Source organism: Apaloderma vittatum, unplaced genomic scaffold (genome assembly GCF_000703405.1).
Source record: "Apaloderma vittatum isolate BGI_N311 unplaced genomic scaffold, ASM70340v1 scaffold26515, whole genome shotgun sequence".
NCBI lineage: Eukaryota > Metazoa > Chordata > Aves > Trogoniformes > Trogonidae > Apaloderma > Apaloderma vittatum.
Window position 1 is genome coordinate 1 of NW_009719310.1, and position 24971 is coordinate 24971.

The following is a 24971-nucleotide window of genomic DNA, read 5'->3' on the forward strand; positions in this document are numbered from 1 at the left end:
TTCTATGATTCTGTGATTCTATGATTCTAAACAGGCTGTGGACGATAGAACAGTGGCTACGGAGGAGAAGCAAACACCCTCCTTCACGGAGGATAAGTCACAGGCTTTAAGTAAAGTCTTGGAATATGGAGAAAAGCCACCGAAGATGCACTCTGAACTTTTCTTGTATGTATAGTATATAATACCTGACCTGAACTTGACTTTTGGGACTGTTATTTTTTAGTGAAAACAGACAACAAAAGTACACATATCGTTTCTCTGGGAATGACGAAGGGAGGAGATCATGAAGCTCTGGTTTGTCCTACCCACTCACAGCAGTTCTGATGTCTGTCTAACACCAAGGTCAAGGCCAAAAGCTTTTTCTCTGCCCACAAAGAGCAACACTAAATTTGCGTTTCAATACAAAATTTAGAACATGCACTCATCACAAGGAAAATAACTATCTGCTTATACGATGGGGATTACAAGTTTAGTATCTTTGCTCTTTATGCCATATAAGGCAGTACCGCATTCTCAAGGGAAAACCAGGAGGGAACTAAAACTGGTTTATCTGTGTATTATAATCCCAACAGTCAGCAATGAGTTTTTAAAAGGCAACAGTCCCTGGGAAAGGAGACCAACACACAACTTATCTGTCCTAGCACAGTCTACTACTTCATTCCTGAAGTCTTTGCATTTGTGATCCTCGTTCATCAAAACACCATAAATGAAGTAGTTCAATGTGTTCTTTTGCTGTCATATTTTCTGTACTCTAGGGGGAGATCAGAAATGCTGAACTTTTTTTATTTCTCGGAATCAGAAAGGAGAAGATATCTTAGTATTGGACAAAACATTCAAAGCCATGGGATTTGTGAAATGGAGGGCTTTTTGCAACAGTACAACAAATTCTGTATTTAAACAGATCACTCCCACCACACAGAAGCAGAAATATAACATGCCTTTTTTTCAGAGATTTACCATGTTTAATTATTCTTTTTTTTTCAGTAGCTTAACCATGTATTCAGTTAGATAAAGTAATAAACAAAAGTGTTCAAAGTGAGGCAATATTGTCTTTATGTTATTTTTAAATTGTGATCAGGTATCTGTGGGACATGGAAAACTGAAAATCAAACAAAACACATAAACGTTACTTCTCTAATAAAATTTAGCGCCAAATTCTGCTCTCGGGTAAATTTCTATAAAGCATTGCCCGTAATGGCATTACAACACAAAGGCGTATTTCTGGGTTTAAAAAGTGCAAAATATCAGGAACTGTCCTCACGTCTTAAAGGCTCAGCATACACCAAAGGGAGAGCCGGTGTCTGGCTCTAACACACACTGCCCTGCTGACCCAGTGCCAGCAGTCACAGTATCTCTCAACTCCAACAGATTTGGTTTCACCAGATGGTAATTTGGCTAAATTTGGGGTTTTTTTGACTTCAGGTCACCTGCTTCAACGAATGAGAGCACAATTTGGCTCCTTTGACGGTGAAAAGGAAGCCAAGCAAACATGACTTTCAGCAGGCCTCAGCTTGTGGCCCCAGATTTCAACATACACTATTACAGCAATCAAAAGAACCACAGACATTACTTATCATTGTACTGTTCCTTAACACATTTCACACAGTCCTGCAGTGAGCAGAATCACAGATGAACCTCAGAACATACAGAGAGCACGACTACTACACTGGACATGAAAAGGAAATTTTATTAAACATGTTTACATAACATGAGTTGGAAGTTCAATTAAAAGCACAGGGGAGTGTTAAGACAAGTGGTCAAAATAGAAAGATACTATCGAATTATAACTAGTTGGGTTTTTTTGGCCACTAAGACAGAACAGGATCTAGTAGTAGTGCACCAATGCTTGAGTTCTTCCTGCTCAGCAGGTCGAGCAGTAACCAATCCGCGCCCTACAGAAAGATGGGCAGAATAATTCCCACGTGTTGAGTAATAATAAATAGTTCACTTGGTGCAGGCAGTATGTCTATGAATTAAAACCTAGTGTGTACACAGTTTCTACATGTGTTACAGCCCCACAGTAGGAATCTACACCAAAATAGTTATTGAAGGAATTTGGTCCGTACTACATCACGTTTTCCATAGGGTAAAAAATAAAGTCCATCTATAGACATTTAGCACCAGACTCACAGTCCTAGCCTGGCTAAAACCTGCAAAATGTCTATAAGAAAAATGGATGGCTTAGGTTTCTTGGTTACTTCAGTATAGTAATTACGAGCAAACTGTACAAGTACATGCAACATACAAGCTGGCCTATGTGGAACTAACATACATTATTAAATAACCTTTTTCATCTCTTTTTACAAAACGTGCATGCAGCTTTGAACAGTTCCAAGTCATGCTGCTCTATTTGTGTGATCACAAAATTGAATGGCCTGTAAAAGGAAGGGAAACATATCAATGCACCTGCAAGAATCTGCAGTTGTTCGCACATTTACAGAATATCACAAGGGATTTCAAGGCCAAGAAGAACTCAAATGAATAAAAAGCAAATTGAAATTTGACTTTTTTTTTTTTTTCCAAAAAGTAAGATATCTCGCGTTAAAAAATCAAGCCTTGTGCTTGCATCAATCTCAAAGAAATGTAAACTAAAATTTGATAAAAACATTAGTAAGTGCAGAATATTTCAACTGGAATTTCCAGTGAAACACTGAACAACTCATACCATGCTCTATCCAGGGCAGACAGGTGCGTCTGAAGCGACACACATCAGAGAAGCCTGGGTACAGCTGAAAGTGTCATATGCTCAATCCATTCCTGGTCAACATTTTGGGAAGTCAAATATACATTTATACACAGAAACGTAAATATTTCCTCTCAATTTCTAGGAGGAAAATTGCATTACCAGTAACATATTCAATGTCAAAATTAAGACTAAAGCTGCTTCATACCAGTCCCCAGCATTAGTTGCAGAATTCTTCAAAATTCTCCCATGCAAAACATCATAAACATAAAAGTTATTATATATAATGCAAACATATCTGCTTTTTACAAAGAAAAAAGTGGCACTGTGATGATTATTTATTTTTAAGAACACAACTTAGATTGGTCATTTGTTCTGGGTTCCCCTGTGAGAGACTTGGAAGTGCCAGAACCGAGAAACGATTTGAACTTGCTGGAATCGTTAACTGTGGCTGTTGAACACTCGAACGATGCTTACAGAGATAAGCTTCAGCCCTTTTTTGTTTGATTTAGAAAAAGAAAGGAAGGGTCTCTGTTAGCGCTGTGAGGACTTCTACAAAACTAGCAGGATCGCATGGCAAAAAACTAGTGGAAGTGACATGTACAGAAAAACTGCTGAAACACCAGGAAGGTAACACTGCTTAAGGGCTCTGTCAGAATGTGAAAAATACAACATTGTTAACAGAGTGAGAGCTTCCAGTTTGGGTCATCTTTGACTTTTGTCGAATCTAAATGTCTCTCTCTCTCTTTCATTATTTTTCTTTTTTGATCAATATAAGCATCGGTGACAGCCGCTAACAGATTGGCTGTATATGATATACCTTTGTTCTGTCAATTTAAGCCATCTCTCGACAGACAGACATATTTTTGGATAACTACTACAAGTGAAAACAGAAGTGATTGTCTCTCTCCAACAGTGTTTTTTGATCATGTGAATATCTGGTTCCAACTGTTATCCTGGGTGATGTTTTTATCAGACAGCACCTGCTACTATGATCTAATGCAGGGAGGCCCAGTGGAACTTTCCAGAGATGACTGGGAAGCCCTGCGTGTCAAGGGAGTCAAGGTTGGATCCACTAGTGATGAAGGTGGAAATAATTTATACCAGCCTATTACCACACTGGACAGATCCAGTTCCTCCAGAAGGATTTGGGCAACACCCATGAAGCATTTGTGGTCCATTCGGCCATAGTCTCCCCAAACTATTACCTGGAAGAACATAAAATACAGGTTCAGCATTGTCCCCACACCCATGCTTATATGTTCGCACCTCCTGTTACGTGTAGCATAAGGAAAATGTTGTTCTTAAAGGCGAATGATTGCTCCCTCTTGTGGGAAAACCTAACGGCAGGAGAGGAGCGAGTTAACAAAAGAGAAATGTTTAATACAGCCAGACATTTTGCAGGTCTGAAGCCACAAGGATGTGTTTGCTGGTATTTATAAAATGAAATTCTGAGTGAGTTGGAATGAGTTTACGCATATTGCTTAAACTTAAGTAAACATGCAAGTGCTTCTGCAAATGATAGCCTAAAATGGGATTAAGAAGCAACTGACCTGAAGGACTTTACCCTGTGGACTCTCCTCAAAAACCAGTGTCTGTTGGTACAAAGGATCAAGGGTCTTCCGTGCAATTCTTGTCTTCTTCTTAGCTATACATGCTCCATTTTCCAATAAATACACTTTGACGTACGGAGCTGCAAACAGAACATCATGAATTTTATGTTTAGACTTAGAAACTGCTACATTGCACATCTGAGCTGGAGGACAAATGCCTTAAAAGGAAGCTGAATGGAAAGACAAGGACACACGTTGTCTTCACTGTATAATTTGACTACAATTATATTCATAAAGTAAATGACAAAGTCCATAAGAAAGCAATTTGATTTTAATAAATTTTGAATGCAATGCTCTAAGATGTTACTAACAACAATTACGTCTCATGCCTGTCATTTTAAAAACACTTTCTTTTGCCAGGAATTAGTTGTCTCTGATAGCTACTCTGGAGCATCTATGTGAGTTTAGGGGTCACAGATACTTCAAAACAAAATACTTTGATGTTTTATTGAAAGTTTTATTTAAAACTAAGTCATTCCAGTAACATAGACGTTACATGCTCTTTCAGCTCCTAAGGAGGTTGTAAAGTACCATTTTGGCAAAACGTTATCTAAAATGTTATCTAAAACAACTGCTCCAGTTGTTAGGGTAAGCAGTGGTTGTGGCAGTGATTACAAATCTTCTCTGATAAAGATATCTATAAATAACTAGAACTTCAAAAAATGTCCTTACCTTATAAACAATACAATATTAAATCACATTCATGATGCAAATTACTGACACTGGCACTAGCATAGCCTGCTGTCTTCTTGAAGCACTGTTGCATACAGAAGATACTGGCATGTAGGTCTGTTTAGCTTTTTGTTCAAACCACTTTCCTCTCTTCTCCATCTCATTTGGATGTGGAACAAACACAAAAAAACTTCACCTACATTGACCAAGCCTTTCTAGATATATGACTTGCCTAAGAAACATCTCTGCAAATGTTGCTTCCAGAACAGATGCTGAATTGCGAAAAATCATTCCTTGAAAGGTGGCATGAAACTGGCAGATGCAAGGTGGCAAGAAGTGGTAGCAAGGATATAGACACACACATATTCCTTGTTAAAAAGCAAACCAAACAAATGCAAATATGGTGACAGCTAATGAGGAACTCAGTAAGTCTCCAATCCTTAGTTCATCAGAATATTTCATATTCTTGGTTTCTGTATTTTCTTACCTGGGGTAGATTTGGAGCCAGGTTTTTGTGTGAGGCCACGGGCTCTAATGACTTCTACTTCTAACTGGCCCTTTTTATCCACCATTCCAATCTGGATGTCACCTGAGAGGGAGAAGAAAGAAGTCAGCATTTTAGAGAAGCAGTGTGGCCTGGGAGACAGGGTATAAGAATAAGAAACAAGGAGACCAGTTTGCCACTAGTCTGCTGCGTTAGTGTACTTGTCACCTCTCCTCCTGATCCCTTTAATTTCTCCATCCTTAAACCAGGACTAAGATATATACTCAGGGACCACGGTGCCTTCTCTTGGTATATGGTATTTCTGATCCATGGAGGCAGGCAGACTTACAGCAACACTATGGTACAACAACCACACCTTCACTTTTGCACTAGTGAATTATCTAGAGACTTCCTACCTAGATGTGTCAGCCATTGACATGCACTGCCCTGACAGTGGTCCCATGCTCAGAGAGCCTAAAACCCAAACTCATGTTCAGAAACCTCCTGGGCTGGTAGCTTCTGCCTCCAAGCTGAGATGCAGGAGCTGGCAGTGTGAATGCTTCTTGTCTGATGAAGGAGGAAGGAGAATTGCTGCTAGAGGTTCATGTCAAAACCTCCTTCTCTAACTGCAATTGCCTGCCTGGATCCTCAGCGTAAGGCAGAGACACCAACCGGATGGGGCATGCAGTCATAGCACAGCTTCAGAACATGATGCTCTGCCCCTCAGGACCTCAAAAGACGTCTTTTCTCTGCAAAAGTCTCCCACAAGTACAGAGGTGACAGATTTCCCGTTTTAATCAATATTCCACACCCATTTTTGGTGTGAATAAAATGATGCAACATGTTAAAATGAGACGGTGCTTTTGCTTCTAAACAGTCAAACCTGTTCCCCTGCCTGAGTTCTGACAAATGACATTTTGGGCAGAAAAAGGGAACTGCTTAGTCCAAGACCCAAGCACTGTTCTGATCTAGATCAATAAAATGCAAGGGAATACAACTATGCCCTAATGCTCCAAGCATTTGGGCTCTATGGTTTCATTCATTGTGGAAGGTAGAAATCATCAAGGTAGAAATCTAACAGGCCACTTAGAATAAAAAATGCACAGTAGCTATGTGACTCTTCTGCAAATAAATAAGTGAACTATACATATACCCACGAAACACGAGTGTGTATATATTTGACCTGTAAGCTCTGTCTAAAAAAACACAGTCAGGAACAGTCCTGTACTGTAGAATTTGGGGTGCAAATTTAGAAAGACAGCATTTTGAAATTAACTGGGCATGAGATTTTCACATATTTCGCTAACAGTGTATTCAAGCAGTATTTACACCTTGGTACTTGAAGTATGACAGAGCCACAGGGAACACTGTTTTATCAGTCACTTTGCTTGAATAAGTAGAGCTCTGTGTTGCACTAGAAATAGTTCACAGGAAAATTCCAATAAGCCTTTTTAAGAGCACATCTCCATAACACATATCCAAAGTAAAACATGTGAAAGGGAACCAGAAGGGGGAGTAATAATACAAACTTTTTCACAGTCACTAGTGAAAGGATACCACATAGAAGGTCTTGTGAAAATTGTTAAAAAAAAAAATGATTGAGTGCTGTTCGGGGTGGGGGCAAAACTTGAGTCTTTAGGAAACAAAGCAGTTCTAAGAGCTGAAAATAAATATATTAAGTAATGTTCAGAAAAATATTTAGTCAGAAAACAAGATTAAAATAAAGAGATGGGAAAAATCTATACCAATTGAGCCGCTTAGATTTTTGTTGGGCAAATCATCCCCAAAATAACTTCTCTTTCAAAATAATAATAAAAATATGAATTTAGCAAGTTTGGTGCTTATTAACACATTAGTAGCAGTCATTTGGACTTATACAGCAACACATGCTTTAGAGGGTACTCAAGACATTTTCAAGAAAGTTTCTGTTTCCTTCCATGCATAAGTTAGGAGGGGAACACTTTCCTGCATTTTTCATTTCTGTTTCTTTATCCTTTTTTGGAAGCGGCTCAGTAACCCTTCCTGAAGCAGATTCTACCAAAACAGCTGTACTGAAGCACTGGCCATGTATAATTTCTGGCAGAAGAAGTATGGTTAAAGTATTGGATCAAGGGCTCCTCACTTAGGATCCTAAAGCATGTCAAAGAATTGCTCATACATAAGCAAAAAAAAAAAATAAAAAAAATCAAACCTCTCCAAAGGTACTTACACAGTACTGCACTGTTGCACACCTTACACACTTATACTTTATTCATAGCCAAGGCACAACTACTGCTATTATAAGGAAATACAGACTGGTCTGGAAAACAGAGAAGATCAGATAGCCCAGGCAGGTGCTGTAGAAAAGGACTTTTGTCCCTTTCATGACAAATGCTGGCTTTAACAGCACATTGCAAATGTGGGTAGAAGTTTCACAGTCTAGGGTTAGATGAACTAAGCTTGGAGAAATGCAGAGCTTGGCTAGAAACTGTTGCATCCAATATAACCAGTGGCCAGTAAATACAAACTCTGAACAGCTGAGATTTTGCAGTGAGCTACATTTGGAGAAGCCCTGAAAGTGAGTGGGAAGTCAAGGGCAACCATCCTTCAAATTGCAAACAAGATTAGTCAACACCTCAAATGGGGCAAAAAGTGGTTCTCGCCCCAGTTTTGGGTGCTAGCAATACCGGTGGACTGCATATAAGACCTTCAGGTTTCATGAAGGAAGTCACTTTGCAAAAGTCTTTTTAGTGTTGTAGCCTGTCAGTGTGTGCATTAGTTACTTGGCTTATTATTCATTTAGCAGAGGAGAACATATTATTCTTACCCATGGCTGGGGTTGCTAGTGTTTGTCGGCCTACTAACTGTGCAGGTCCAAGTCCGTCGAGGAAATCACTAAACTGACTGTCAGCGCCCAGCCGTACTCCAGGAAATATTAAGCTGAAGCAAAATAAAAGCTGGTTAAGCATAAGAACAGAACTAATTTTGATTGTCCTACAGCCTTTACCTCAAAAGTACTACTGATACAGAATCACAGAATCTCTTTGTCTGGAAGAGACCTTTTAGATCATCGAGTCCAACCATTGACCTAGCACTGCTAGGTCACCACTAAACCGGGTGCCTACGCATCAGATCAACACATTTCTTAAATACCCCCAGGGTTGGTGATTCTACTAGTGCCCTGGGCAACCCGTTCCAATGCCTAATACAAGGCAAGCAGCTCAGGCTGTGCAACCATAAATTGTTCTGCAGCATCAGGAACGAGCTGTCTCCCATGGACCCCAAAGAAGTGTAATGAATTTCTGCACATGGACTCAAAGTAGTCCATAAACAAGCTCTTGCTAAGGAGTTCTCTGAGGCAGTGAAGAGACTAACAGGTAAATAAACGAAGAGTGACCTTGTATGAGAAAATACTAAAAGCCTTATGAAATTTAATAGGCTGTCCTTCATTCCTGAATGCTTGATTTACCTTGTAATGCTATTTAATATCTTTACATACACCCAAATCCCATCCACATCAGTTAGAAAAAAACAGGGAAAACAGATGTGTACACTAAATTAATCTGATTGCTGCAGGTGTTTAATGAGGGAGTAAGCTGGCAGGTAATACTAGTGTTGATTAGAGCTAAACCTAAAGCCACTCCCTAGCCAAAATACATCTGGATCTACAGTTGGTTCTCACCCTTCTATTGGGACACCAGCTGAATTGTAATATATGGAAATGTTCAAGATCAGGTTGGACAGGGCTCTGAGTAGCCTGGTCTAGTTAAAGATATCCTGTTCCCTGCAGGGAGGTTGGACTAGATCACTTTTAAAGGTCCTTTTCACACAAAATATTCTATGATTCTATGATATGTGCTTTTCCAAGCTGCCTTCTTTTATTCCAGGATCTCCACTTTTTTATTTATTTAAATAGATATAGTCTGCAAACAATAACAAAAGAATTTAAAAAAAACAACAGCAAAAGGGGGTGAGAGATTGAGAGAGAGAAAGAATGATCCATGGTGAGGACTCAGCTTTGCCTTCTTCATCACAATTACGAGGAAGAGAAGAACAGCTATTGAACCAAGTCTAGAAGAAAGCAATAACAGAACTTCCTAATAAAAACATCCATAGATCAGGTTTATGAGCTCCAGTCATTCAATTCACACTGAAAGCTCTTTGCAAGCCCATTCCTCTCTTCAGGATTAACTGCTCTTCCTATGACTACATTAACTTATGGAGTGCCTGTAAATAAAGCTGGCCAGAAAACATCAGCACAGCACTTTTCATTTACCAAAAGGTAAATTTACCAAAAGGTAAGCTTTTCACAGAAGTTTAGTTTTAAGAAATACATTTTTTTAAAGAAAAATATTGGGTTTAAGATTTTCCTGGGCTTCCCTTCAGTCACGTATGAGGTATTTGTGGTGTTCTCACTTCATTGGCCTTACTGTTTCTGTACTCTTTTCAAAGATTGGAGTAGGGTTGTGGAGATCAGGGACAGTGTTTAAGGCTAAGGTGAAGCGGTTTTGGAGTCTGGAAATGGTTGAGGTATACTGAGGATGAGGAATCAACCAAAAGAGCTCGAAACTCTATCAAACCCTGAACATAGTGAAAAGTTAGGGACCTTGTGCCAAAAGTATGGATCAGAAAACCAGGACAAGTGTGGTCAGATGTGAAGAAATCTACATTGTATGAGAGCGCTGAGAGAGGTCAGGAGAATTGTCAGAGGTATAACTGATGCTGGAGCAGCAAGAGATGGGGAGCAGGCACAGGGGGTAAGGAGGAGGAAACAAGACATAAGATGCAAATACTGTGACTACCAGCTTATAATAGCTCACCTTACCCTGAAGATGGACCTAGTTCTAAAGAATAATTTTCAAGCTAAGTCCCACTACGCACACTCAGCCTGCAATGTCCTAATAAGAAGCAAGTGCTCTATTTACCTCCCAGGTTTGCTCTCTTCACTGCCTCAGTCAGCAATTCTCAAGTCAACAATTTATGGCTCTGTCTTGTAGTTTCTGTCCTCTAGATGTCTGCTGTGACCTCCAAATCCAGACCTTGGCTGCCCCAGCCTTGCCAAATCCATTTACATACTCTGAGGGTGGAGCAGAGGATTAGGCTGTTCCCCTGAAGAGGTCTTCACCGTCAGGGTAGGGCTCTCACCTCTCCCGTACTGTTAACCAGAAGAATAGGCTCACTCAGCTCCTCCTTAGCAGGGTCCAGTTTACTGGGCCTTTTGTCACCATGGTGAGTGACTGGTGCCTTACAGGCCACCACTCTGGCATAGAGAGAGGATGGAGGATGGCAGGATGCAGTGCTGAAAAGGTGAAGGTAATGCCCTATCACAGAATCATACTGGGCAAAATATTGGTATATTTTACTCTTGTCGCTCATTCATCTGATGCTTATCTACTTTGGTTTTGAGTTATGCATGATGGAACCCGTTTTCTCACATGGCTCTTACAGTTCTTAGCATTAGCATAGAGTCATAGACTGGTTTGGGTTGGAAGGGACCTTAAAGATCAAATAGTTTCAACACCCCCACCATGGGGAAGGACATCTTTCTCTAGATCAAGTTGCTCAAAGCCCCATCCAACCTGACCCTGAATACTTCAAATGATGGGGCATCCACAACTTCTCTGGGAAACCTGTTCCAGTACCTCAGCACTCTCGCTGTAAAAAACACGAAGGTTATGAGATCATGATCGGATGAAGAAACTGCACCTTTACACATCTCTCTGCCACCACCATGGCTGCCCCTGGTTCTTTATGCCTTATAAAACATGCAGTAGCAATTGGGGTAAGACGGTAAGCATATATAAAGATGAAGCCCAAGAAGTCCCAATCTCTCATTTTTTTCCAGGTCTATAGGATGCATTTGCCTTCTCCCAGTTTCCCCTTTTGTGGGGAGGCATCTCCTAAGAAGTCCCTGGTGTCCACTGTGCTTTGGCACATGTGGTAGAGGCTGGAGGAGTCATGCACATTTTTGTTTCAGATCTGCCTTTGTTCTCCTTTCCTACATATTGAGTCATTCAGCAGTGAATGAGAACAGCTGCCCCATTCCCCACAGTTGTCTGCCTGACTTGAGCTGGTGGGGCAGCTGGACGCTGGGTTTACAATTCTCAATGAGAGACCTGGGCCAGATCCAAACTAAACTTTCTTTGTATATAACATTACCGAACAGAGTTTCATATCACAGGGACTTACATACAACATCTGAAGTTTAACTCTGAGTTAATCCAAATAAAACACAAAGAAAAAGTGCCCCTATGGTTTGTTTTGAATAATGTGGTCTGAATTTAGTTGTCTTTTGACAAACAAAATGCCTGGATTACAGTGAAAACGTAAATCCTTAAGAAGTTCTCTCTCGATTACAATTTTCAAGAAATTTGTGTTACGTGCCTGAAATAGTTCAGCTTTGCAAACATTTCAAGAGGAAAAATCTGTACACAGAGCTATGCACTTCAGCCAGAGCTGAAACCTCTGTTCACATCCCAAATTTTCTTACAAAGTCAAGAAACATCTCCTACGTTACTGATGATTTTAATGCCACTTACTTGCCCTCGGAGCTATAACTATTTATGCTGCCATCAGTGGATTCCCGACTTGGCTGTCGAACCATACGACTTCTCATCTCTGCTGCCATTCCTGTCTCTGTGCTTCTCTGTATCGTGCTCTTTAGCTTCTTGCTGCCGGCCTCTGAAAGCAGAGAAAAAGAAGCAATAGTTAGAATGACAACTTAGAGCAAAGCCTTTCCTTGCAGTTTTTCTCCAACAGCAGTGATTTGACTTGACCATTACCATTTAATAATGCAAAAAGACTGTTCTGATTGAAGAAGGAATCTCTCTTGTTCAGTTGCAAACTGTCAAGGGCTTCTTTTTAAAAGGGCTGTAACCTGAAGATCTTCAGGCAAACTGCTAGAAATTAGGTGTCTTATTAATAACCTGTATGCAGCTGGAATGTTGGCACGATGACTGTGATAGTGGTAGCTAACCAGATACTTGGTAAAGTGTCTCTAGCCATCTTGTTAGTTAGGCTGGGTGACTACAAAAGTTATAAATCTCACAGAAAAAAATGAGGGGAAAAAAATCCTTCATGAATTCCACAGGAAAATATTAAGTCCTAAACCACTTAGTATCAAAAATATAATAATACATTTTGACTCAGCAAAATCTTACTTTTAACCACAGAAATCCTTCACAGTAACCAGTGCACCTTACATAACTTCTCATCTCAGCATTTCCTGAGCAGAATTAGTTCTTGGATAATTTGTGTGGGAGATGAGGGACTTCCCAGTCTGGGGTTGTAAATGGACGCTACAGAGTTATGTAAATCTTGCAAAATTGTTTAAAGACGTAATCCATTTGGAAAAGCTTCCATCACACTTTCTTTAAAATTCAAGTTTCCCCTGGAAGGTTTCATGTTACCCTTGAACAAGGAAAGCTTCCGGTCCTATATAGGGATGATTGTGGGCTCAAGGTTGAATGGTCAATCTACAATGAATTCTGCTGTTGTGTGGCAGAAATTATGCTTCTAGATGCAGATAATTGTTCTCAAAGATCTTTAAATACTTCCACCGGAGTCTCTTCATGATAGCATGTGTTGACTTCAAAGTCAGTGCCCGGTTCTTTTACATTTAGTTCAGCCTGTCATTCAGTGGGTAACACTACCTTCTCTCAGAAGTAAGAGATCTGACAAAGTTTCACAGAAGTGCATGCAAAAATGTTCTCCTGCATTTGCCCCTTCATTTCAGTGCTCTTTCATTCACTCCCTGCAAAGTTTGTGCTCCTTTTTTACAGTTTGCTCAAGGAAGCACCTGAAAAAGTAAATGTTTCTTCCACCTCCACCTGCTGTGAAGACCGAATTGCAAATTGAAAATTTTTCGTTTCGCATGGACATTGTTGATGTTTGAAGCTGACAGATCTTGACCTTTCTTCACATAAAGTTATGGCCCCCGCATGGCCTGCCGATGGCTCAGAGTGTTTAAACGTGCTGTGGAGAATAGAGTGGCCCTTGCCCTGTGGGTCTGCAGAGCTGGTGGAGAGCAAGGACAAACTGTGTGACAGAGCAGCTCCCCATTCCCCTGAGTTATGATAGTAATATCTTTGGAGCTAGCAGAGAGACAGCAAACATGGCAAAAGCAAAAAAAGGAACGATTTCGTGTACTGGGCTTAGAGAAGACATCACCACAGCAAGAAGGGCTGTGGTTTTCCTCTTGAGCCTGCTGGTTGTTTATCTGTGGCCACCTAGAAGCAAAGAAAGAAATGCCTCTGAGTAGAAGAAATCAGCTACTTGATCCTTTAGTCCTTCTGAAGAGCAACAGCTCTGATGTTTTGCTGCGGGCCGCTGCAACTCATCCAAATTCCCAGTCCTTGGTCAGTTGAAAATACATTATTCAGTGCTGTTAAACGTGAGGTAGAGTAGGCTAGAGAAGGCACACCAGGCAGATCAGGCTTCGTACTTAATGCAGGTGGCTGTGAAAGGTATTTGCTGGAACTTCAGTAACTCCATATGTGGAAAAGGAAACACTACAATTTGGACCTAAGATTTATCTTTAAAAATAGATTGTGTGTCCAACACGTCAATGCTAAAAGGTAACCTAATCATCAAAAATGAATCCAAAAGCAGCCTAGGAAGTATAACCCACATGGAGAGCCCTGCACCAAAGCAGGATTCTCACATTTTCAGTAGCTACGCGTTTGCAACCCGTATTGTTTTGTGCCTCTGTCTCTTGCTGGGACCTGTCTGAAACTGCCTCTCTTTCCATCTGCTCCTATAAACCAAGTGAGACTATGTGGTTTACCCCCTGCCTTCTTTTCTGTAGCCTGCCAGATCCAGCAGCATCACCGAGAGGCTATAATAGGGTTGAGCATGAAATCTGGGCAGCTGAACAGGGTTGCCTATTCACAGCTCAGGAAATGGGAGTGATGAGACACTAACGGTAGCTCCAAGATCATTGTGACCTTGGCACAAAATAGGAAAGAGAGGTTTTTCTCGACCACCTGGACAAGATGATGGGTGCTGAATCCTAGGGATTAGAGCCAGGCTGTTGGAAAAGCATAATGAAGTAAGTCATAGAAATAATCACTGTAAAAAATACCCATTGACTAAATTACAGAAATGAATATTTTAGTTTGAAAATAGCATGTGGTTGGGTTTTTCTGAAGGAGCAATTTTGCATTATCATGGATAACATCCACATTGCTCCTTGAACATACTTCTTTGCTCCACAGATTTTAAATGCACAGAACATCAATTATGAATCCAAGCAAAGTCCAGTCTTTTCTTGCTGTGTTGCAAATACCAGATTGTCTTTTTTCAAACATTTTCAAGTCACTGCTCTCTGTCTTACTGTGTGGGATTTCACTTCTAAGTGAGACGATTAGATATTTCATTGGCGGACATAGTTTAGTGCGTTAATAGGTCTCGGACAAAGGCTGGACTCGATGACCTTCAAGGTCTCTTCCAGTTGAAACTATTCTATGATTCTATGATTCTTTTTTTTCTCATAAACATATTTTTTGAGGTTGAAGATTTTAAAAAAATTCTTTTGCCTCCTTTTGTAAGTGCTACTAATATCCACAATGTTTCCTGGAAAAACTAGAGTCCTCCTGCATATTTCATTTGATAACCTCAGTCTTAATATTCTGTGGTACATTTGGAAATACAACATAAAAGTAGCCCAAGACAGAATGCTAAAACACATCAAGAGTTTTATGGCATAAAGGGAATTTCTTTTGCCCATGGTGAAGAACAGAAACACAAGTTGCACGGGTTTTGGAAGTTTTAACGTTGGCCAGTTATGATTTTCGTATATTTTTTTCATCCACTTAATAGCACAAAAAGTAATGAGAACAGCTTATCTTGGTGTACTCCTGTAAACTTCTCTGCAAAACTTAGTTCTGCAAGGAAGGGATGTGGTTAGCATACAGCTGAGTTGGGAACTGTTGTTATTTCTAAAGGCACCTTTAGAAATAATGTGAAGTCACCCTGGAGTACAGCTACCAGTCTTGCCTTGACTACACAATGAAATATGGGAAGAGAAAAACTACCAGTGCTTCTCCTGCTCATGATAATGTTTTTTCTTTAAAAAAAACCTTTCATTTTCACCTTGCATTACTTTTAATCTAGCAGTTCTGCATATATCTTTGCAACGACATCTTTATATGAACAATACAAGTTAATAAAATATTTAAGTTCAATATCTATGCGATGATATATTGAGAAGATCTTTTACTCTTGTCTGGATATCTATTGCAAAATGCTTGGTCTCTCACTCTTGAGTTTTGTTTGATTTTTAATTTGATATGTACAATTAAGTTTTGTAATACGTTATGGTTATTTGCCTGTACTGTGCAAATTGCACTATATTCATCGTGCAGACTGAAGACAAACCGTCTCTATACTGAACACCATTTAGGGGTAAAATTTACTTCAAAATGCTCTGTATGCTTCTGTCTGTCGTGTCAGTCGTGTAAGGCTTTCTGTATGCAGAAATGGAGGCTGATGTGCATAAATTGGATGTAAACACATAGTTCAACAGGTACAAGCTGGAGAAAAACTATACAGAGCAATTGCGATGAACATTTTTGCAGATTTAACAACTGATGCAAAAGGATCATAAAGCAGCTATCTGCAGCTACAAAATATACACAGCTTGTAAGCATTTTGCAATTCATCAACAGCCTTGTTGCAGCACTCCTACTACAACACACTGAGTGTGTGCAATGTGTTATTTCAGTATACCTATTATAAATAAAGCCTATAGTGATTCCTCATTTTGGTTTTCTCAGACAAAAGCAAATCAATGGAGATCTGGATCTAAGTATCGATGAAGAGCAAAAAGCAAGCTTGTTAGTGTATGCACTATCTTATATTTGCACAAAATATCAATGTGGTGGATGGGTCCCCAATTTCTGTACTTCCTAATCACCTTCAAGTACAGCAGCCAGGAGCAAACACTATGGACAACAGAATGACAGGGTCAGTGATAGTATCTATAGAATTAAGACGGCCTACTAGAGATACCTCAAGGCTAGCTTTACATTTCTAAAGGCATCCAATTCAGAGAGGACAATGCCAGGACAAATGACCCTAAATTACTTGTATCTGTGATTGTCTTTAGCAAAGGCATGACTGCACATGGCATCACCACTAGCCTGGCTTCTCCTCTGGGCTCCATGTGGTGCCTAGGGGCAATTACCACATTTTTCTGTTGTTTAAGTATAGTAAGTCTGAAATAACAGGAAGGGCTGTGCCATGACCTGACAGGGTAAAGCTTTTATCCTGTGATGCTGAGGTGTGTATTACATTTTGCTGGACAAGGCCAGGGGACATACAAGAACATGCAAGGACACAAGCTTGGTGACTTAGTCAATAGGACAGTGTTAGAGACTTCTGTAGGGCAGAAGACGACAATCCTGACATGGTCTTCTATGTACAACCTATAGGGACAGGTGCCTTAAGTGCCCAGAATCATACCTGAGGGCTACCACCAAAAAACAGAAACAAATTTGTACACATGCAACACCTGGGCATGTGGCAAGCAAAATTCACAGCTGTTTCAAAAGAACGCTCCAGAGAATGATGCATCCACCACTGCTAGATCTGCTAATGAAAGGGACGTTAAGAAGGGTACTAATCCTCAATGTCATCGCATGACTCAAGGGCAAATTATTCAGAGTATCAAGCGTGCCCATGCACCCGCAGACAGCCTAAAAACACTACAGCTCCAAGCCAGCTCTGACTGAAACCTGGCAGGACCGTGACCATATTGTTGGTTTGCACACTGACTGTGCGAGACACCAACAAGATTACGCCAACTGCAACAGCAAGGGTCATCCTCTATTCAAAGAACTAAAAATACAAGCTGAGGGGCACTTTTCCTTCTGGCTCTTTCTGATGCATTACTGATTTTACGACCTCAAATTTAGCTGCTTGGAGACCTGCTGAGTTACAAGTTCCACAGCAACCCACTCACTCTGCGTGTTGCACTTTTAAACAACAAAATATATTGACATATGAATTGACAAAGTGCCCCTTGGCTTATAGCCCCAAAACAGTGAAAGAAAAGATGAAATAATTCAAGCAGCATTTGCTCTTTGACATGTGTGCATCTCTCAGATGAACTCAGCAGTAGATTAATCACAAATATTAAAAGTACATAGTGACTGTGGACAGAGGACAAATAGTAAAAACCAGGATATTTAAATACAAGAGTTTCTTAGACTTTATATCCTGTAATACTGCACTGTATTTTCCATTCTGTTTATTCTGCTATGTGCTTCCAAACATAATCTATTTATAAAAACATCCAAAATATTGCAGTAATGGCCTCTTAAATGTTTCTTCCAACCATCACACAATATATTCAAAGAAAGGAGAATGCAATTCATATTCTCTGGTGTTAGATCCTGAGGTTTAAAATCCAAATATAAACCATCATGTGCTTTTTCCCAATTCTATTTATTAAAATGAATACATAAACAACATTTATACCGTTATAAACAAAAACTTCTAGAAAGAATATTCAGCTTTTCAGCTGAGATTATTTATCAAGACATACCTTTTTACCAGGAGTTGGGAAAAAAATGTATCTTACAACTATATTTATAAATGTACATATTAAGCTGGCAAACTAATTTCATTACCAATAAATATTTTCAGATAACACAAAACAGATAATGCAGTTAGTCCATTAATACACACAGTATTTTTTTCTGCCTTCTTTAGAAACAAAGGAACAAAAAGCATCAATTCTAACAAAAGGAGATTTCACTGAAATGCTGTTAACAGCATTAAATGCTTCTGAAGCATTTTAGCCAGGGTGCTGTAGAATCTCAGCTTTTGACCATGTTATTCACTGAAAAGCAAACTTGCAAACTCAGACTCTTAGCTGTTTGCAGTCAGGTTGCAAAGGAGCGTAACTTCACTTAACCAACAGCTCTTACTAACTTTTGTGAAGATGAAGTAGTACCTTCAGAACAAATTATAAGAACTGATTAAGGTCCATGCTCAAAACAAAAGCAAGAACCTAAAAATCAGGCCATTATTTAGTACCTAACAATGGTCTCGATGCTTTAGGCAATTGCTTTTACAAATCTTATCTCTGTAAGAAAAGATGGTCTTAGTCGTATTTACTGAGGGGTGTGGTTTTGTATGATTATCCTGACACATATTGCTTTTCCATGTCTGGGAAGAAAACTTGTGTCACATGTGTCTTAAGGAAAAGCAAGGGTATCTGTTCAGAAAAAGTGCAGTTACGGCTTTTGAAATGACGAGCATTTTTTGTCCAAAGATTTTTACATTAATAGCTTTGTCCACATACTTGCAATGAAGTGAAATGAGCCACTGTCTGTCAGCCAAAATGAGGCAATCAGTGATGATATATAGTAACGAGTTTTTACTGCTGGGATTGCACTAAACACACTTTATAAACATACAGAAATAAGAGCATCTTAATTACCTTGTTCACACATACCGAAAGAGCTATGTAAGAGCAGAATATGTCAATGAAACTGAGAATAGGTACTCATACCTAGTTCTTCAACTCTTAAACTCTATTTCAGTGAAATTCAATTAGTAACACAACAAAGTAATGTTTCCAAAAAATATTTACTATATAAACAGTTTATAAAATTTCAAGCACTCCCTTTCTCATATAATCTTGGCTTTGTTAGACAGGAGGAGAAAGCAAGACAGAATGAAATAAGAAACTCAGCTTTTTGCACTTCAGTGAAAACATTTTTACAGCAAAACACAGCCCTATGTTACAACACTGTTTATTACCAGCCAACGCTTAGAAGAGAAGTGACATATGGTACAGGAATAACATTTGGCCACTGAATGGGTGCTGGGACACAGCTGCCGATTAATACAGGAGGGGAGAACAAAACTGTAATGCAGAAGAAAGTAGAAGAGATTCTTCAGATAAACTAAAGCAATATATTATTCCTTTAAAAATTTAAACATATTTAAGTAACATCATGATGCCTTTTTTGGTTCTTGGCAGACATTACAATTTTAGTAAATTTGAGACTGTTTTTAAATAAAAGCCTTCACAATTACAAATACTTCAGAATTTATTGTTAAAAACATAAATGACAGTATGGTTACTAAAAGACAATGTTTGACAAGATGATTTCACCAGTAAAACATACTTAATGCAAAACTCCTTACTATTGCTATGTGTCTTCAAAAAATACCCTGAGAACTCTGTGAAATACATAATGGCAACCCAAAGCCTAGTTCTTTTAATAATTTCTGTAAAAACTGCAAATTGAAACGCCGTCAAAAACACTGGTGCCAAAGCATCTTCTAGTAAAAAGATGTTACATGCCTTTTTTGTACAGTTTAAAAGCTTCTGCATAACTCCTCAACCCTAATCTACCGGCAGGGCATATTAATCAGGAGACACCGCAGCTTTAGAAACAGTCCTCTCCTTTTTTTCACAACAATGAGCATCCTGTGAATCGATCTGAATACGCTGTACCTTTCCTCTAGTTTTGATTTGGTCAGACTGCAACTTTCAAGCCCTTCAAGTTTTATTTGACCACTACCAGCACCTGCCCGACGGGTATTACATTTCCTTTTAAAAATGTTGCTAACCTGCCTTTAGAGACCATTTCTAGATTATCATCAGATTGACGGAGTATCACACTGACACAGGTTTTTCCTTAGGGACTGTAGCATTGCAAAGTTGTATCCCCAGACTAACACACACTGCTAAATCAGACTAATAAGTAGGCTCATCACAGCAACGCACAGAAAATACAGGCTTACCTCTGGCTTATGCAAAGTTCAACATCGGCTAGGATATAATCGGTAGCGAGCAGCCAGCACCTAAAGCAGCTTCACCTTTGTTTAAATATCTCGTGCTGTTTCTGAGTAGAACAAATCTCTGGGGTCCTGGCGCTGCCTCTCCCTCGTTCTCCTGTAAGCACTTGGCACCACAGCACCGCAAGGAATGATCAAGTTGCTTCACTCACAAGTTCCTTTTACAACTGTGATTACATTATAGGGCCTTGCTGCGAAAAAAAAGTACTGAACTACCTGCCAGCTAGCACTTCATAATCTATTGCCGAAAGGTTAAAAAATTCAGTCAGCAGTGTATTTTCTAGTGATGTGCAAGTAGAGAAGAGCACAAAATATTCTTGGCAACCTTGGTCGATGCGTTTTTTTAAACGCTGCTGTTCCGAACTGGATGAGGAGAGTCGGATAAACCCAGAAACACATTTCTCTGTCCTGGTAGTTTTGACTCGTTCTGCCTGAATTTTGGTACAAAACCATCTGAAAGATTGCAAAGCTGAGAAAGCATTAAATTAGCATTAAATACCAAGTTACGGTTATGCCACAGGAAAGCATGGCAGAATAGTGACATAATAGTGTTGCTTTCTCAGAGGAACTTGAGCACATCAAAGTTAGAGTTTTGCTGCCTTCTAAATGCCCCTGTGTATTTTGAGAACAGAATCTCACTTTTGAATTTAATCTTTAATTTTTAGGAAACGGACTTTGTCATAATATTGTTTCCATGCCAAGTTAGTCAGTTTTTCTGATACTGTTTTGCAAATGTAGTATGCTTTCCTCTTGCAAATTGTTAAGAATCAGTTCGTTTAACAGACCTTTATCAATTTGCAGTTCAAGCATTGTAGGGACCGATGTATTTTCTCTCACGCTCTTTTACAACCTAATGTACACAGTGAATTTGGATATCAAGTTGATTAAAGACAGAAAGGAGAAAGTAAATGACTCAGCATTTGTCAAGCAAAAAGGAGAAGAATATTTAAAAAATAATTATAATGGGACCAAAAAATTAAAAATGTGCATGCAATAAATTTCTCTCCAGTAGAGCTTCAAGTTAAGGTTAAGTTCTGATTATTTAAAGTACTGTAAAATGATTAATGAGAAAAATACCACAAATGATATTGTGCATTTCAGGTAATAAATGTGTAACAGGACTTACGACTGTAAATACTATATAGCTGGCTAACAAATTAAAAAGCCTGTGCAGAACTGATGCAGTATATTTCATGTCACACCAGAAATGTCCACGTATTTTCATTGCATAGGCACAGATTTGCTATATTGTGCAATGGTTCAAGTAATTTGTATCATCTTGCTCTGCGGGACACATTTAGAAATCATGCTCAGACCACCACAGAAAGTGGCTTACCACCTTTGTGAAAAATGCGTGGTCATATGATATGCAATTCTCTTGTGATGTGTGTTAAAAAAAAAAAAAGAATACTACGAAGCGGAAAGACTTGTCTTCCAAAGATCAGTACAGTATCACAGTAGGAATGAAATACTGATGCTGGCAGCTGCTAATGTGTGCGTGTCACCCTCCCGAGACACGCCTTCAGCATGTTCATCGCAAAGGCTCCAAGGCCAGGCTGCCCTGTTTAGCAACAAAGAGCTGCACTTGTGTCAAGTGCATGTGAGTTCCCTCCAGCTCAAGCTCTTGCCTGGGGAAAATCAACAGAGGTTTAAAGTTTTAAGAAAAAGCCCATGGAGGGAAGGCTTTCATGTCATAGGGTCCACAAAGCCCCAACTTTGGTCACAGCCCTTCCTACTTTACACTCCTTCTCCTACTTCAAGGAAAAAATAATTCCTTATATTTCTTATTTGTATGATCAAAATCCCTTTCCAAGATTTTATAACTGTTTGACCTGCTCAAACAAATTCAAATTCCTCTGTGTCCTGAAATACCAGCCTTGGCCTCTCTACAGTGTAAATTTTTCTAGGCAGCCTCCAAATTACCACACCCTAAACCAAACTTTCATTTAAATTTTCTACGTTTCTAAACACAAATCTGAATGTTGTTTTTGCAACCTTATTTGTATTCCTGTAGCTTCTACTACTATCAGTGATCCCAGCTGATGTTTCAGCCACTGTAAAATACAGCCATGCTCTTCTTCAGCTGAAATATTTATGCTAAGGCTTAATTTGATTTTCTTAATTTGAATTTCCTTTTAATTGTGACTATATAAAGTTATATGCCAGCAATGTGGCAATTACATACAGACCTACCTCTCATAGTTTGGTCAGCCCAGGAAACAGCTGCCAGAAGGGAGGCTAAAAACTCAGGAGAGACTCCTTCTCTTGGTCAGCTGGAGTTCAAATTCACTTAACGGCAGTCACGATGCAAAATTTGTCTTTCCAATCAGCTTTTTATTCACAGTAGTATTCAAGACAGGTAAGTAGTAAAACAATCGCTAAATGGTTCCGTTTTAAAACATCTGTTTGTGGCATTATGTTAAAACTGTTTTACATTAGTTACAGCAGTCAGGATGTAAAAACACCTACAGGCTTGGGCAGTGGATCTGTGCTAGACAAACACCACGTAACTGTAAGATATAATTGTTCAAAGATATAATTGTTCAAAGTGGACAACCATACACGAAGACTCAGTTTAGAAACAGATTGTTCAGCCAGACTTCCCAAATGAATGCTCTGGCCTAACTCTGCTACAAAATCCAAAGGTTTGCGTCCCGTTATTGCTGCTTTACATCCATCAAGCACTGAGGAAAACACTGCCAACTGTGCTGCAGACAGACACCAACACAAAAACCTGCCATTAGCATCCGTATTGCTTTGATTACTGGGCAAGGTAAGGAGAGAAGTGTGAGACTGCAGAATTTTCTGTAACATCTTGCCTTTTGCCTCTAAAAACAAATGCAGGTCCCTGTTTCTCATTTTCCTCAGCTCTCCTTTCTGGGCTGCAAACCTTGCTTAGTGAGGAAGCACTTGCCTTTCTCAAAGGCAGAATAGATGAAATAACAATCAACAGATGCCAGGCAGAAAGGAAACCAATACAGGAAGAATCATTCTGTGTTTTCTCTGATAAATTATGCTGAATTTTTATTATAAAGCAAGACTTCCTTTATTGTGGCTGTTGGTTTGGTCGGTAACAGATTTTTTTTGTAAAATTAATCTGTTACAAACAGGATAAAAAGTGAAGAAAAAGTAAGTACAAGGGATAATTAGTCATATTTTATAAATTAATATTTGAGAGCATCTGAATTACAGCCAATAAATGTAAGCAGACAGTGAGTGTTTACCAAATTTCAAAGCCCTTTCAAACACGAGGCATGATGAGATGGGAAAAAAATAAAATAAACAGTGCTAATACAGTCTATTTATACTGAAAAAAAATCCCAACAACTACCTCCCAAACTTCCAGTTATTTCTGAAGTGAAAACACTTCCAAACGGCTATGTCAACTAAAACACAAGGTTACTTTGAACTACAATTTTTAATGCAATGGTGCAGGCAGTTTTAAGTTTAATGATCAAATGCACTTGTCTTGAATTAATACAATGTCCATAAACATTACTTCATGTATGCTAATACTGGACATTACAGTATATGAACCTATTTATCGGGACATTTTCATCCTTCTATATTATCCAAAAGCAGAGGCTAAGGTTGAGCATTAAATTTTCTTGCTTTTTTGATATAGAGGGCACTGACAAACCTATTACAGATGAAAAGAAGACAACCACTTAAAAACTACTTGAAAACAAAATCTGCATATGAACATTGGCACCAAAGAAAATGAGAAGGGGCAGCAGAAAATCAAACAGCCCACTGTTAAGGGAAACTTTCAAAGCCACATCATAAACCCAAAAATCTACAATAGTCCATCAGTCACTCTGAACCATAGATTTCAAAATCCGACTTTGCTTCCCTGTCAAAAGGTGGGTCCCCAGAGTACACATCACAAAATGAAAGTATAATAAGGAAACCTTATTTTCCTAGGCTTACTATTGGTTAAACAGAAATTTGTCTTTTACAGTAATTTCAGTCTCTACCTCAGCATAGAATAACCTAAGCCAAGTAGTATTACATCTTTCCAGGGATTTTAATATATATTAGCTCATAGATGAAGATCATAAAATACAAAAGTAAAACAAACTTGCCTTTCATAGCACGATTACACCATGGTGGCTGAATCTTGCCGAGCTAATGGTTTGAAGGTCAGGCTCTTTGGAACAGATGCACTAATCTCTTATTATCTGTATATTACACAAATTATTTCAGATAGTATTTTTTCTTGGTACTGGCAGATAAAGCTCTATGTGCTGCTCAGGATTACTGTGATCATAAATGAGAGTGCTTCTTTTTGGGTATGTTCACAGAGAGATTACTGAGTACAGGTCACTATAAAAATAGCAATGCCTAGTTAAATAGCAGGCAAAAGAAAGACATGCAAATTCTACAGAGGTAACACATCATCAAAATAAGAACTAAATGCAATATATGCACAGAAAAAAAAGAATTGATATATACAATATAAATCAAAATCACATAAGATAAAACTTAAGATCAAAACAAGATCTTGCTCTGTTATGAAATACTCTTTAAGGAAATATGCGATTCTGCTATTATAAATTCTAAAATATCTCAGATTTAAAAACTCCATGAGAACAACAGAATCTAACATGATGGAATATTGGATAGGAAAAAACCCAAACAATAAAATGTGCATAAACCCTGGCTCAATATAAAACTGATATTTCCATCCTCCTGAGTAAGAAAAGACTGGATGGATATAATA

The 24971-nt window shown here is 38.9% G+C and overlaps 1 protein-coding gene across 1 annotated transcript; it reads right to left on the reverse strand.

The window, feature by feature from the left end:
- Positions 1 to 3422: 3422 nt before the first annotated feature.
- LOC104268647 (regulating synaptic membrane exocytosis protein 1-like) lies at positions 3423 to 12112 on the reverse strand. Its single transcript, XM_009870596.1, has 5 exons — positions 11971 to 12112; positions 8259 to 8371; positions 5456 to 5557; positions 4237 to 4376; positions 3423 to 3891 (listed from the first exon to the last, which is right to left on the reverse strand). The coding sequence occupies exons 1-5, from the start codon at positions 12057 to 12059 to the stop codon at positions 3673 to 3675; spliced, it is 663 nt and encodes a 220-aa protein (XP_009868898.1). The 5' UTR covers positions 12060 to 12112; the 3' UTR covers positions 3423 to 3672.
- Positions 12113 to 24971: the final 12859 nt, after the last annotated feature.

Bases quoted from the DNA above. Each gene is read 5' to 3' on its own strand.
- LOC104268647 (XM_009870596.1), bottom strand. From the start codon at position 12,059: ATGGCAGCAGAGATGAGAAGTCGTATGGTTCGACAGCCAAGTCGGGAA. The intron at 8,372-11,970 runs GTAAGTGGCATT...ATTTTGCTTCAG, and splicing joins AGTTATAGCTCCGAGGGCAA to CTTAATATTTCCTGGAGTAC. The intron at 4,377-5,455 runs GTAAGAAAATAC...TTCTGTTTGCAG, and splicing joins TGGCTCCAAATCTACCCCAG to CTCCGTACGTCAAAGTGTAT.